Source organism: Rosa chinensis, chromosome 2, assembly GCF_002994745.2.
Source record: "Rosa chinensis cultivar Old Blush chromosome 2, RchiOBHm-V2, whole genome shotgun sequence".
NCBI lineage: Eukaryota > Viridiplantae > Streptophyta > Magnoliopsida > Rosales > Rosaceae > Rosa > Rosa chinensis.
The window spans coordinates 11,499,056-11,515,062 of NC_037089.1; the positions used below are offsets into that span (position 1 = coordinate 11,499,056).

At 38.2% G+C, this 16,007-nt stretch overlaps 3 protein-coding genes across 4 annotated transcripts; 2 read left to right on the forward strand and 1 right to left on the reverse strand.

Annotated features, from left to right (window-relative positions):
* Positions 1–245: 245 nt before the first annotated feature.
* On the reverse strand, positions 246–6,942 carry LOC112183694 (receptor homology region, transmembrane domain- and RING domain-containing protein 1). The gene is made up of 10 exons (XM_024322046.2): positions 6,724–6,942; positions 6,484–6,620; positions 6,033–6,263; positions 5,353–5,748; positions 4,701–4,798; positions 1,302–1,486; positions 1,109–1,188; positions 946–1,016; positions 797–850; positions 246–642 (listed from the first exon to the last, which is right to left on the reverse strand). The coding sequence occupies exons 2-10, from the start codon at positions 6,614–6,616 to the stop codon at positions 433–435; spliced, it is 1,458 nt and encodes a 485-aa protein (XP_024177814.1). The 5' UTR covers positions 6,617–6,620; positions 6,724–6,942; the 3' UTR covers positions 246–432.
* An 845-nt stretch (positions 6,943–7,787) lies between these two features.
* Positions 7,788–10,956, forward strand: LOC112187882 (probable ribosomal RNA small subunit methyltransferase B). The gene is made up of 9 exons (XM_024326845.2): positions 7,788–7,975; positions 8,061–8,205; positions 8,299–8,389; positions 8,808–9,005; positions 9,128–9,348; positions 9,512–9,643; positions 10,077–10,144; positions 10,221–10,282; positions 10,673–10,956. Exons 1-9 carry the CDS (start codon positions 7,857–7,859, stop codon positions 10,804–10,806), a joined length of 1,170 nt encoding a protein of 389 aa, XP_024182613.1. The 5' UTR covers positions 7,788–7,856; the 3' UTR covers positions 10,807–10,956.
* Positions 10,957–11,326: 370 nt separating this feature from the next.
* On the forward strand, positions 11,327–14,884 carry LOC112187779 (oligopeptide transporter 7). 2 transcript variants are annotated; one of them, XM_024326703.2, is made up of 6 exons: positions 11,327–11,605; positions 11,702–12,281; positions 12,677–13,246; positions 13,339–13,594; positions 13,842–14,024; positions 14,135–14,884. In XM_024326703.2, exons 1-6 carry the CDS (start codon positions 11,572–11,574, stop codon positions 14,747–14,749), a joined length of 2,238 nt encoding a protein of 745 aa, XP_024182471.1. In that variant the 5' UTR covers positions 11,327–11,571; the 3' UTR covers positions 14,750–14,884. The 2 variants fall into 2 exon arrangements, with proteins under 2 accessions (XP_024182471.1, XP_024182472.1); XM_024326704.2 differs by having other exon boundaries at positions 11,707–12,281.
* Positions 14,885–16,007: the final 1,123 nt, after the last annotated feature.

Consider the following 16,007-nt stretch of genomic DNA (forward strand, 5'->3'; position numbering starts at 1 on the left):
GGTGACCACCTACTCACAACTAGTTTTGCAGATTACCTCGACTTACTATATCAAACCTGGTAGCTAACCAGATTGCTTGTTTGTTCTGGAAGGTGAGTTTATGAATGAAAGTGGCCAGAGGCCCAAACTTGTAGCCTTGTAGGTATACACCTACCCTTCAAACCCACTTGGAAGGTGAGTTTTTGTAACAACTAGTTAGTTAAAAAGTTAGAAGCACACATCAACTGGGCAGTAAACTTGAACTCTGTAGAAACGAGGAAAAACCATCTTATGCTGTAGTATTATTTGGAAGTGAATAATGATATATTCATCTTAAGCTATCAAGGTACATATATACTTTGAATTCTAATCAAGATAAATATTAATCAGTAATATACAATTATACAAAGAAAAAGAGTAAATGATAAATAAAGTTACTTGCTATGCAACAAACTAGAGCTCAGCTTCTGGCTTTTTCTGCTCAACATCTTCTGGCTTTTTTGGCTCCACAAGTTCTGGCTTTTTCTCCTCATCATCTTCTGGCTTTTTTAGCTCAACAATTTCTGGCTTTTTCTGATCTACATCTTCTGGCTTAACAACAGGAAAATGTTTCTCTGTCCAAGCCAAATAACCTCCTCCCATGTTGCTCAGATGCTTGTAACCCTGTCAATTCAATTTTCAAGCTTCTAAGAATTTGGAGAAAAAGAAATAACAAATATGAACATGGTACAACAGCAAGGCTGTTCTGTAAGATTCTCTAACTTCTGTTCAAGAACTTCAATATTCAACAAAGATTTACATTGGAATATATACTTACAACATTTTGAAGATCAGCAACTGCATATAGGGATCTAACCCCACTTTGACAACCCTGTTAAAAATGATATCACAGCAACACATCATCAGATAAAGCTTTGCCGGAAAGACTAGTACAAAACACATGAAAGTAGAAAGTACAAAACTTACCACAACAATATGATCTTCTTTGCTGCAAGCAGATGCAACCTCTTTCAAGAAATCAGGATTTTTCACTCTACCTAAAGGCAAAAATCACATGAAACTTCATTAATTTCAAGGTACATACAGCTCATAGAATTACTTAAAAGAGAAGGATAGAGGTTCCAGCTACCTTCAGGGGTATTGAACATGTAAGGAATATTGTAAATCTTCTCTGCATCCACATACCCTCTCTTGAACTCCTCCACAGTCCTATCACAAATAGCATCAATTCAATCAAAACCCATTTTGTTTCCAAGCTCAATTTGAAGACTAAGCTTCCAAAAAGTTCATTAATCTAAGTAAAAGATCCCTTTGGCCTTTACCTAACATCCATATAGCCATAGCCAGACTTGATCAGATCCTTAGCTTCTTGAACATCAATAGTCACAACCTCATCCCCGGAGCTACAAAATAACACAAGCAATAAAGCAACAAACCCACAAGGGACTACCAACCAATAAACTCTCATATCAAACTTTGCAACAGCTTTTAAAATTTGACTGAGAAAAAGTCACCTTCCAATAGAACCCATGAAGAAGAATTGGTCTTTTATATGTGTAGCTTGGTTTCTCTAATCTGGTAGCTGTTTGCCTTGGTTTTCCTGAAAAAACCAGCTGAGGATAGAAAACGTGGGCTGGGGATTCTTACTGAAGTTTATAGCGGGTCGTTTTCTATGGGGAAGATTGACTTGTGGATATGGAGCTAAACTAAACTGCGGGCATTTCCAATCATCTGGGGTCAGATGACTTCATCCCAACAAAGGTGAGAGCCCACCTTTATGGGTAACAAAACCAGAGTTTATAAAAATGATATTGGTCGAATCAGAATTGTTAATTTTGTTTATTGCTAGTGAAAAGAACACTAATTTGTTAATGCCCTATGGATTCAAAGTTGGCTTGGGATTTAAGGCATCTACAATTTACTACCAGAACATTGGAGTGTCCACATTGATAATGTCAAATAAAGTGAAGGACCTGTGCTCTAGTGCACACCAACAATTCATATTCATATTCTATCTACTTGGGATGATTAAAATTGTAGAAAAAGGACAAGTCTTCCGCGAGACCACGACATATATGAATTCTTGTTGCAAAGAAGTGAATCGTCACTAGCAATCTACTAATGGAGCGTTCAATCTCGAAAAATATAATCATAATCTCATTTAGTGATCTTAAAGACAATCTCAATTTCATATAAGAATCTAAAAAAGATGATACCCGAAACTTTGAATGGCTCATACTAGTTTTTTTTTTTTACTCTAGTGAACTGAATTGTCAATTAAGATGCTTTAATATTATTGCATCCCTACCCAAATTCACTGCCCACATAAACTCAATAAAAAATCGAAGCCCCATTTAGTGTATATTCCCTCATCATCATGATTACATTCGACTGCAATTATCTAGTGCAATCATCGATCTCTTACCTCATTGAGCGTATCCCGTTGCCTTTTGAAATGCCAATCAAACCTCGAATGTGCATAGGAACTCCACAGTTGGATCGAGACATCGACCATATCTGCCACACCAAATTCTTTATTGGTCGTTGTCTTCTCGCACTCAATGCAGCAACTAGACTCATATTAGGCGGAAGTCCTTTAACCCCACAATTATATATTGAATGGTCCAAAATGTGGATCTAAAAGAAACCAATTATTCAGACAAAAAAAAAACCAATTATTATGAACAAGTAAATTCAGAATTCTGTAAAAAGATGCAATTGTAAAAGGAGGGTTCTGAATTGAATTGGGGACGGACAAGAAGAAATATGATAGGAGAGAACTGTTTGATTAATGAATAATTATGTGTGTGTATGAAAGTATGAATATGTGTAATTTGCCACATCATACATATTTCAGGTGCGGTCATTTTCCTCTTTTGGTTAGGAGAGAAAGGAAGGATTCCGATTTTATTTAACCTTCAATAGAAATTTCAATTTTCAGTTTTCAATTCAACCTTGTACTATCAGATCAATAGCCAATTGGGAAGACAGAGGAGTTCAAGGACTAACAAATCCACTGCATCACATCTCCACTATCTTCCCAACCGTCTTTTATTTATTCATTTATTTTTAACTCTCGACTTGATTATTAGTGCTTCAACTATGGTTTTGGCCCTTGTGGAAGCCACAAGCAAATCCACTCATCCACTTCCTGATATGGTCATGGTATTTTCCATCAAGTAGTGCCTATTGATGTAACAAAACCCTTGAACAACATGATTTATACCAAAGCTGACTAGACTGATCAGGTACATTTAGACTTGCATATACAACAGTGCCATACCTACTAATTCTAGTAGGTAATCCAATAAAATCAAGAGAGCTATTGGTTGACAAGGGCATTCTGCTCTAATATACTCACTAATTTACAACAATATCTGAGCTTCATACATTCCAGGTCACAAAGCTTGCCTGACAGACTCAAGAAATTCTTGCATACAATGGAGGCATAAACTGTTGTAATGCATTAATTTCGTCTTTGTTGGACGGACAGGTAACCACTATATCCAAGTCACATAGAAGCAGTTTTGACCTAAACTTAGGCCGCACGAACTGTTACTGACATTTTACAACAATGTTGAGAAGTTATGATCCAGAACTCTTCACTTCACACAATAAAACACACTCCGGTGGAATTTAAATGGAATTCCACAATAAACAGGAGGAAACCTGAAAAGAAATAATAAATAAGGTTGGAGGTAACAATGCTGTTAACGACAGAACAAGGCTTACCAAGTGCCAACATCTTATTGTGCAGGGGGGGGTGTTATATTTAAACTTCAAGACAATTTACCTTGATATCTTGACATTCATAAATACATTCATGAATCATCCAACCAGGTCCTCCTCTTGATCTGCAAGAAGAAAATAGCCAAATTTCAGTAAAATAAGCAAAACAGGTACTGGCCAAAAGGAAACCACGTTCAATTTATCCTCAGATCTATAAACCAATAACAATCTGAATCAGTTCTGTGAAAAGCTAGGTTCAAGCCTGTGAATTTTCTTTTTAACATGAGATTTATCACATTCACACTGCATCGTGAAGTCAAGAAGATGTCACCTATATACGACAGCTGGAAACTATGGGTTGGTCATGAAGACCAATAAACAGAAACCTAGTCCCAATTGTCATCTAAGGCTCTCAAAAGTGTGTTTGATACATAATACCGTTCCCACCATAAACCTCAGAGATTCATTTTATAAAAAATACTTAGTTGGTATGCTTAGTATAGTTATTAAGACAACAGCATAATCAGAATACATAGCATAAAGAAGACTGAAGACTAAAATGAATAAATAAGTTGTTACAACGGGCAGCATCATGTACAGTTAATGTCTTGTCTAAGTGGTGATTAACCACGATTATCAAATCCTCATCTTTCCCATGCCTGGTTGGAAGACAGAGTACCAAGGACAGCTTGTAAAGACTCCAGGAGAATGAAACACCCGACACTTATCCCTTGAAAGCAAACCAACCTTGAAACTGGTATTCTATTACTCTAATGATGGGTATTGCAGATTGTCACTTCACTTCAGTTGCAAAGAGGCATTGTAAATTTTACTTCCTCAGCACAGAAAATAACTACTAAATTAGCCCCATACATCACAATCAAGAAAGGGACTGCAAGTACCAGAGTAGAGGTTGTCCCAGAGTCTTAATATTCAAAAAACTTAAACAAGACTCAACCGTGGAACACTAAATAATGAGGCCACTCTCTTACCTCAGGATTCACAGATTTTGTTCTCATATCATGCTTGCACACGGGGCAGCATGTCCCCCATTTTGTCAGCCATGAGTCCACACAGCTTGAATGAAATTCTGCAAGTAATTCTCAAGTGATTAATGGAAATATTTAAACTTCGAATGACAAGGTAAGAAAGTATTGCTAACTTAAATGCATGTGTCGAGGTCAAAGCAAAGTACCTACTCAGATAAATAACTGTACTGTACTTCAAACCAACATTAGAATGTGAAAACATTAGAACACTCAAACCAGTATATATATTTATACTTATTTGTATTCTTAAGTGGACGTGGGAGACTAACAGCTTCTTCATGTTCCCTTTCATAGACTGGACATAGTGCTTTAATATATTTTATGAGACCTCAAGTAAATCCACATGCCTACTATATGGACATTCAGCATATTACAATACCTCATGTTCTTCAACAATATTATTTATGAACTGTTTGAAGTCTACTCATATGAATTTATGACACATCATTGTGGCCTGTGATGTCATAGGACTTTCCTAACATGCAAAGCCAAATGAAGTCTAAATTGTAAAATGTTGTGGCTCGTTGGGACTGGCATTGCAACTTTGATGAAAATAGAAGGAATATTAACATGAGGGTAACATCTTAGAACTTACCGTGTTGACAGGGAAGAACTTTAAGAATTTCCCCATCTTTGTAATTCTCAAGGCAGATGGCGCAAGTTTCTTCACTGTGGCATTCACCCAAACGAGCGGAACTGAATGTGAAGCAAGGTAGAGCTTCAACCACCTTCCTATCCACACTTTTAGGAAGTTGGTTTCTTCCTTGTGAGTACAGCCAGTGTCTTGGAGCAAATATGGCTATTAATAATATACCCAATATGACAATGAATGAGATAAAAGATATAGCTAGCACAGTCCAGGCTGTTTCAGTTTGAAATGGAAAGATACAGCATTCCCCTTCCTCATCATAAGCATGATCCTTCAGTAGTTCACCTGTTGCTTTTGAAACAAACACGGCATGAATTGTAGTATTCTCACCGTTTATCATCACTGCAAAATAGACAGCAATTGTTATCAATCTATAGCAGCTAAAATATAGACAGCAATTGTTATCAATCTATAGCAGCTAAAAGACTAAGACTAGCTAGACAGTTCAACAAACTATCATGATGCTCGAGGATACTTATGACTACATTAAAGGCAAAAGGTAACAGATACAACGGAGATTCCACCAAAATTTTCATATACACAAGGACTAAGAAAGTAAGAAGAACCCAACATATTCAAAACGAGCAAAGCAGTGAACCAAAATTCCAAGGTGAACAGTGACTCACTGTAAACTAGATCTTCTCCATCTCTATCATCATAAACAATTGCGGCACCAAAACCAGCATTTTGAGCATTCCGTACTTTATCCTTGAAAGAACACTCCCCTCTAACTATCAAAGCAAACCTTGCTCTATCAGTTTCATTTGCTTGGCGCCCATTCCGTAGAGGCGAACATGCATTCAAAGGGTCTGCATTTACCAAAGTCCCACAAGCACCAGCTCTATCAACACCAACAGCTATAAAAACAAAAAACCAACAAAAATCAAAACCACAATTATGCATCCATATTTTGAGTAATTACCACTTGCATACATTCTAAACAAGACTATAATTCTTTTCATTTCATTTTGTTCAATTAAAAGAAAAATAAAAACAGAAAGTTTTGAACTTTATTGAATCAAACACAAAAACTGAACTAAACGACAAGAAAATTTGGAAAAAAGATGGAAAATTTACCAAACTTGGCAGGAAGGTCAGCGAAGGCCATAGACAATGGTTTGTAAACCACAGTTGCAGAGCTTAGTTCAACAAACACAATCACAGAGAATCCAAGTAAAGCTTGCCTCATCTTTCTCTTTCTCAGCTCCATTTACCTAAATCAAATAATAATAACAAAACAATAATTAGCACCAAATCAAGGTTTGAAAGATTGAAACTTTCAGCATGAAGAACAATAAGAAGATGAAAATCCAGTACCTCCTGCAGATTACTGGGTCGAATTTCTATGAAATTTAACGAATTGAGAATTCAGGTAAACCGGAAAACGAAAGCTGAAAATTGAAAAGCGAACATGTAATTGATAAAGTGAGGTTTGAGAGAACTGTGTTGAGACTGAAATAGTGAAATCCCAGCAGAGATGAGCTGAAATAGGCTCATAGTGCTTTCAGAACTCTCTATTCACCCACTAATCCACTATTAACTATTTTATACCTTTTTTTTTTTTTTTTAATCTTAAACAGGTAAAGATTTGGTTTAAGATTTATTTTGGAGAATCTTTCTTCTTTGGCGCACCATTTCTTTAACATGTCTTAAAAGGTCCTGAAACTTCTTGTTATTTCATTTCTTAATAATCCTTATCCCTATATGAGTATTAGCCATTCCTAATACCATGTTCAATGAATGACCAAAGTCTCCATTTTGATTTTTGGATCCACACTTGCCCCAAATTCCAGCTGGAACAAGAGGATTAGGATTTAGGATAGTACAAAATCTGATTTAGGGAGACAGTTGGTCTGCTTGTAGACTTTTGTTAAGTTTACAAATAGGTGGCATGTGGATTCCATCACATTCAAATATGGGAATTTAATCTAAGGATGTTAACGAGTTTACTAAAGGAATATGCAAAGAAAAGTTTTTGTCATTATCTTATTGGTACACTCTCCTGATCTTTATTGAGTAGATGAGATGTGATGTTGTAATGTCGCTTTTACTTATCGAAAAAAAAAAAATTAATGTGATGTTTCATTTTCAATCAAAGAAAGATTTAAATTTTGTAATCACGACACTATTAAATGACAGTAGTAGACTTTTATTCATTCCAATTTTATCGAATGTTCCTGAATAGGATAGATGTAGAGTGTAGACTTCTAATCTAACATGTAAATTTTTTTTCACTTGCAGATGATCTAATACGCCTAATCTTTTAGTTAAGAAATAAATTACAAACAATTAGAGGATCTTAAAGCAAATGAGGGCTCCAATTCGGAAAAAAAAAAAAAAAAAAAAATCCCCTAAAAAGTAAAAACGGCCACCGCGTACCGTTTTAACCGCGAGCCGCCAAATAAACCCAAAAGCAAAACGGTACCGTCTAAGCTGGAGGTGCGAGTTCAATGGAAGAAGAAGCTTCAAACTCATCGGCGTTGCCGGAAGCATTCATCGATTTCCTGAAACACAACGGACTCGACCCTTCCATCTACACCGCCTGCCACTCCACCCCTCGTTACATAAGGTTCACTACTCTCTCTCTGAAACTCATTCATTCCTGTACTGAGCAATATCGATTTTGCTGGGGTTTGATTGTTTTTTATTCACAGGCTGAAACCTGGTTGCGAAGCTCAAATTGAAGCAATTGAAGGTGAAATCAAGTGCAAGCTTGAGAGAGTGGAGTGGTTGCCTGGCTTTTATTCTCTTCCCTCAGATGTTCAAATCGCTAATTCAAATGCGTACAGAGAAGGGAAGGTGAGTAAGAACTAAGAAAAGTTTGATTGCTAGCAAGAAAAAACTAAATTTTGATTGAAAGATTGTGTCTTTGTGGTTGTTTTGGAGTTTCAGATATATGGAATCGATGCGGCGTCGGGAGCTGCTGTTTCAGCATTGGATATTTCAGCTGGAGATCATGTTCTTGATCTTTGCGCCGCGCCGGGTAAGTTGATCTTTTATTTCTGATTGGTATTATCGCAATGCGGTTTGAATTGGTACAATGCAATGTTAAATATGTAGGTATAGTGTAAATTTATCAACTTTGTGTACTGATTTTCTGGTATTTGTTGCATAATGAGCTAATGGGACTGGATCTTGCTGGTATGGTGGACTAGTTATGTTATTTGATTTAGAAGCATAAAGTATAAGTAGTCAAAAAATTGCAAAACCGCTCATAGAACTTTAAAGGTTAAACTTTAACAAGGCCGGGAAAGTGAAAGCGAAGATGGTTACAACAGTTGATAGTGTTTGGGAAGCATCTTTAACAACCTTCATGTGGGAATATCTGATTCAGTTACTCTGATGACTTTTCCTTGCTGGAAAGTTGCTCACCTTGTTTTAATTTTTTGTCCATGTTTCAGGTGCTAAGCTTTGTTTGATATCAGACATTCTGGGTGATTCGGGTTCAGTAACTGGCGTTGATGTTTCAAGACACCGACTAGCGGCTTGTAGGACAATGCTGCAGAAATATGCATTGGGCAATCACTGCCGGCTCTTCGTTGCTGATGGGACTACTTTTTCCATCATTCCCATGAGAGTTCATGCCAATTCTAAATCATGTAGTTGATCTGAATCCACATATGACAAAAGCTTTATAATTGTCGCTGTGAAATCCATGAGAATGCTGTTGCAAGCATCATGCTGTTTTTGATGTGTTATCATTCCATCTAGAACTATGCAGGTGAATCTGGACTAAAGGAAAATGTGACATTTAAGGAGTGGACATCTAGGAGACCATGGAAAGAAAGGAAAGAGGCAGCTAGGATAAGAAAAGGTGGTGCTGTGCTTTCAGGTCCAGAGCTCATCTATTATGGCTGCCAATCTGGTGTTGTCGGGCTAAAGAAAAGTGAACTGTACCGAACTTTTTGTGACACTGAGTTTTTGAGCTGTGGCTATGACAAGGTAAAACTGTGTTATCTGTTTGTCATTTCACATCTCTCTCTCTCTCTCTCTTTAACTAATAAAACCTTTTTACGTTTTGGTTATGTTACATCTGTGGTGTTTGTAATTGAATATTATTGCTAGGTTGGTTGTGTTTTACTAAGCTACTTAGATCTGGATTCAGGTCCTAGTTGATGCAGAGTGCACTCATGATGGATCAATTAAACATGTCCAAAAATTTGAACACTGGGGTTGGGACACTCTTCAACGCCGTGTATTGGATGCAGAGAGAGGTGATAGCCTCACTGTACTTCAGGTATGTGATCTATGCTTTTTTTATACTTATTTGTTGACTTTGCTCCTTTGCATATTGTCAGAGTTCCAATTGATGGAGGATAAAACATTTCAGCTTCCTATTCTGATAAATTGTATAAGGTTAAAATCCCAGTCATAGTATTCCTTTTCACAACTGAGAAGCTTTAGCAATATCCCTTAGAGTACTAAGAAGTTTAAAGGTTTGATAGTTGAACACCATATGGATTCTTATCATAGTCTGCTATGTGAAGAAGAAATGGGAGGAGAGCCATAAGCAGCTTGATGTGATAACTACCTAAATGATTTTGCCTTAGTATAGAATTTTATGGCATAACCCTAACTTCATATTTGAATACTGCATCCATGCATGGTCCACTTTTGACTGGCATGAGCTCCTTATTAAACTGACAGTAACGTTTTCCCTTGGCTTGCAGTTAAAGCTCCTTACGAATGGTTTTAGATTGCTAAAAGCTGGGGGGCTGCTTGTTTATAGCACTTGCAGGTGCCTTTTTCTGTTCCTTTAGCTTTGAGTTACACAAAATTGCCTGTGTTTCTAAATTTATTTTTCTATTGATTAGTTTGACAGTTGCTCAGAATGAAGATGTGGTAAAGCAGTTTCTTGAGGAAAACCCTTCTGCAGGTAAAGCCCTTTCTGCTATGTTGTAGTATTGTGGTTTCACATTAGTTACAGTTATGAGTCCATATATGGTGGCAGTATTAAATGATCAAGTGTTAATTTACCTGTACTGGATAGTTTTCTGTCTACCAAAAAGAAAATTTGATTTCAGCTAATGAATGTTGCGATCTTGTATTTTCTCTCTTTTACTAATCTTTTTCATCAAATAAAGAAAATTGGGAAGTATGAAGTGTGGACTCAACTAAACCCTCAAGAAAGCCCATGGTGAGATGTTAAACCACCATGATGGCTTTGCTTGAGCATATGGTTTTGACTACTTTGCTCTACTTGAAGAGCTCTTGTATCTGTGCTATTTATTTACTTTGATACCTTTGATTCCTTCTTGTTCTGCAGAGTTGCAGGCGATAGATGCTGCTGAAAATTGGCCTTGCAAGGACGGGCAACTACAGAAAACCCTGCGCTTTGATCCTTTGACTTCAAACACTAGTGGACTGTTTGTTGCAAAGTTTACAAAATTGGCCATTTAATCAAAGTTTGCTAGACGTCTTAATGCCCCTTTGCCTTTGGGGGATTAATTTTTGTAATGGCATACATTGTAGTTCATAACTTTGTTTTTTTCATTGCTAATGACCACAACTGAAATTGGAGGAATATAATTCCAGCAAAAGTTCCTCTCTTCTTTGTTCTTCTTTTCCATACAAGCATACAAATTACAAATGGCAGCTGTGAGGCTCACACTTTTCACTTTATCTTTTGCCCGCCAATTACGGTGTACTGCTCCATTATGAAAACTTAATTCCCGGCTATTGATTAGAGGCTGTGACGTGATTCCGTTTTCTCCAACTGGAATCAATTAACTGAAACTTCTTTAGACACAAACGATGCTAAACCCAAGTATTATCCATTGTTTACCACATTCTCGGAAGTAAAAGACAGCATGTGCTGAAAAAAAATATATATAAAAGCGCAAAACGTAAGTAGCCATTCTTTCAGTAGAGATAAACGGGTTGATTCCATTCTACGTAGCCAGATTCAGAGGGCTGAAATGTATGTCACCGGAAACCGGTCCAGATTCAAAGCCGACACTAGCAGCCAAAATTAATTTCAAATCATTGTTCAAACTTGAAACTAGCAACAAATCTTCGTCATCAATGACACCTAAAATGAGCACAATGCCAAACCGAGTCCCAATATTCAAAACGAATTTTCAACGACTCCAAAACCCCATTTAATTTTTGTACTCGAGCGATGAAAGTATCGTGCTTTCAATCCAGAAACATCGGAGGAGATCGATGACTATTGCACCCCAAATCACATCCCCTCTTCGTAAGTCTTCAATCTTCATGAATCATGATCACTCGCTTTTTGTTCATATTTATATTTATATTTCCCTCCAAAAATTAATTAACGCATAATTCACAGTTCAGAACAAGAACAACAAGAACTATGCTTCGGCTTCATCTCCGGCGCCGGAGGACACTTCCCCGATCGAGCAAGTCGCCCTCACCGTTCCGGTCACCGACGACCCTTCCCTCCCGGCCGTCACGTTCCGAACATGGACGCTCGGATCCCTCGCGTGTGTTCTGCTCTCCTTCCTCAACCAATTCTTCTGGTACCGGAGAGAGCCTCTCTCCCTGACCTCGATCTCCGCGCAGATCGCGGTGGTCCCGCTCGGCCACCTCATGGCCTCCGTCCTCACCGACCGGGTCTTCTTCCAGGGGCGGAAATGGGAATTCACACTCAACCCGGGGCCGTTCAACGTCAAGGAGCACGTGCTCATCACGATCTTCGCCAACTCCGGCGCCGGCAACGTCTACGCGATCCACATAGTGAGCACCATCAAGGTCTTTTACAAGAAGAACATGTCGTTTTGGGTGGCGCTGCTCGTCGTTTTGACCACTCAGGTGTTGGGGTTCGGCTGGGCCGGGCTTTTCCGCCGGTACTTGGTCCAGCCCGCCGCCATGTGGTGGCCTCATAATCTCGTCCAGGTTTCGCTCTTCAGGTAACTTTTCGACACGTGTTGGTTCCTTATTTGGTACTGTAGATTCGGTCAATGTACCTCCGTTGACTGATTGGCCAAAAATTAATAGAACTTTACTGCTGCTATTGCCAATGGCGACCACATTTAATTTAGGGTAAGAAGTGCTGAAATGTCGATATACTTTCAAAATTATAGTAAAATTTTGAAAAAGAATCGCTAAAAATATGTGAAATTACTCGGATTTTCATTTTTATTAATAAAGTTATTAGAAAATGTGATCCGAATAGTTTTACTTTTTATTTGGGGTCAGCAAATAGTTTTACTTTTTAATCGAGCAATGAATGTGGTATGAATAGTTTTATTCGAAACAAAGATGATTCGGGTCCTGAATTGTGTGCATGTGTTTGTGTGAACAGAGCATTGCATGAGAAGGAGGAGAGGCCAAGAGGTGGATTGACAAGGAATCAGTTCTTCCTCATTGCTTTCACTTGCAGCTTTGCTTATTATGTTCTTCCGGGCTACTTATTCCCAATGTTATCTTCCCTTTCCTGGGTCTGCTGGATCTTCCCTGCTTCAGTTCTAGCCCATCAGCTAGGGTCAGGACTGCATGGTCTTGGGATCGGTGCTATCGGTCTCGATTGGTCCAGCATTTCCTCTTACCTTGGAAGCCCACTTGCCAGTCCATGGTTTGCTACTGCTAATGTTGCTGCTGGTTTTGCCCTTGTGATGTATGTCATTACTCCTGTGGCTTATTGGCTCAATGTGTATAAAGCAAAAACCTTCCCCATATTCTCAGATGGATTGTTCACGTCTACCGGCCAAAGCTACAACATTTCAGCTATAATAGACCCCAACTTCCGGCTTGACATTGATGCATACGAGCGAGAGGGTCCTCTCCATATCAGTACCTTTTTTGCTATCACCTATGGTGTCAATTTTGCTTGCCTTACTGCCACTGTTGTTCATGTTCTCCTCTTCAATGGGAGGTAATAAGCAACACTTTCTGGATGGTATATACTTAATGTGCAGTCAAATAGAGCTTATATACTGTTACTTACTTTGTGTAATAATGGTGCAGAGACATCTGGGAGCTAAGCAAGTCTGCCTTCCAAGAGAAGAAGACAGATGTGCACACAAAGCTCATGAGAAGATATAAGCAAGTCCCTGGATGGTGGTTCGTATGTATCCTTGTGGCTAACATAGCCGCGACCATATTTACATGCCATTATTACAACGACCAATTGCAATTGCAATGGTGGGGGGTCTTGCTTGCTTGTGGTCTAGCCTTGTTTTTCACTCTACCTGTTGGAGTCATTTATGCCACAACCAATCAGGTACAGATTCATGCTTATTTTACCTGTTCTTCGTTGTTGTATCCACTTCTCATCACTTCTAAGTTCTAACTGAAAATGTAATCTAACAATAGTCCCTTGAACTTATAATTTAACAACTTAACATGCTTTAATCCCTATGGGAATGCCCTGAAGGTTACCACATTTGTTTAAATCTTGTGCCACATGCTTCTATCTAGTTTTGTTGCATTATTTCTATAACATCAACAATCTTTTCATTGGTGAACAGATGCCAACTTTGAATGTGATCACAGAGTACATAATTGGGTATCTGTATCCGGGATATCCAGCTGCTAACATATTATTCAAAGTATATGGACACATAAGCATGAAACAAGGAATCAATTTTCTCGAAGACTTCAAGCTTGGACACTACATGAAGATTGCTCCTCGAGCAATGTTCATGGCACAGGTTAGCTCCCCATATCTTCCTTTTCCCAAAATGACATTTTCATCAAGTTTTGGTCCACAGGTTGATGGACAACATTTTGTCTCATTTACTTAGGAATGATTTCTTTTCAGGTAGTTGGTACTATCATAGCAGCACTTGTGCATTTGGGAACTGCATGGTGGCTTATGAGCACAATCCCTGACATATGCGACAGGGCGTTACTACCAGCAGAGAGCCCATGGACTTGCCCCGGTGACCATGTCTTCTACGATGCTTCTGTTATCTGGGGCCTTGTCGGGCCTCGCAGAATCTTTGGGGACCTTGGCTACTATTCGGCTATCAACTGGTTTTTCTTAGCTGGGGCTATAGCTCCTGCCCTTGTTTGGCTTGCACACAAGACCTTCCCAACCAAACAATGGATTAGACTTATTACAATGCCTGTGCTCTTAGGGACAGTAGTCAACATGCCTCCAGCTACTGCTGTGAATTTCACTAGCTGGATCCTCATTGGATTCGCCTCAGGCTTTGTTGCTTACAGGTACTACCGCAGCTGGTGGAGCCGTCATAACTATGTGCTTTCTGGAGCTCTGGATGCTGGATTAGCCTTTATGGCGGTAATTTTGTACTTGTGTCTAGGGATGCAACATGTCCACTTAAAATGGTGGGGAAGTACGCCGGATGGTTGCCCGTTGGCTTCTTGCTCAACGGAGCCAGGTGTTCTGATTACGGGCTGTCCATTGACATGAGAAAAGCTTCTCCAATTGCATTGTATTGGTTTCATAATTCTTTTGGTTAGAGTAGAACTGTATATAATTTGTGAAATAGCTCATTTGTATTCATAATGGTTAATACTAAATAGTAAATACCATTCCTTTCACTTCTGGCTCTTGCAATTTGAATCAAAGCAATTTTGCTTGATTGCTGGTACTGAACTTCCATTGAAACGATTGCCTTGGTTTCTGTCAGACGTATCACCAGATATGTAATTTGCTCTTCTTTTCTCAAGAATATTTCACCTACATAACTTCACAGATTATGACTGATAAAATTCAAATTCATCATGGTAAATTTAAGTTTAATGTTACGAGACATTGAAAAATTTAGGATTACATCTAATAAGTAAAAGAGTCGACTTGATAGACACAGAACAAGGCTGTAGCACTTGAACTAATTTTAACGAGTGTTACAGTCACAGCAAGAGTTCGAAATTTACCGGCTTCCTCCTTCAATCTCCATCTTTTTTCTTTATACAGAGTTTTGTTATGTTCTAGTCCTCATTTGCGTCCGAGGATTTTGATTTCTTGTTTATCCTCATCAACTTGATGAAGATATATTGTGTTTTATGATTGATCAAGAAACCAACTTGCCGTTATGATTTGATTTCAAACCTACTTGGAAGTTGGAAAAACCATTCACTGAATTGTGAAACCGTACATGTAGTATACCAAACAAAACTATTTTAGAAAGAATGTTGCAGGTGGCATTCTGGCCTACTCTAGAACCGTGCATCTTTATCTTTTTATTTCTACTTTGTTTTTGAACCCTATACTGGTTTAGGTAGTGGTTTTGCTGAGCTTCTCAGATTTATACAATTCTAGTTCTCAGTTGCTTCTGTGGATTTTGACTTCTTTGTTTATCCTCCGCTCTTGAAAACAGGGTACCATCATCAACTTGATCATGAATAGGACATTGCATTTGTGTTGCAGTCCATTTTGACAACATATAAAAATAGCTAATTAACATAGCCCACATGAAAATATATATATATATATATATATATATATATATATATATTTATACGACATTTACTGATCACATTGCATGTAGCTATATCAATGTCCAATAGTGTCCATAGCTATCTGCAAAACCGCTCATTGAATTGTGAAACCATGTACTAAACCAAATAGATTAGATTAAACATTAGTTTGGCCAATAATACAACTCATTAATGAAGGCAAAACAAAATTTATAAATGACTTGGTCATGGCCAATAAGCACAACCAC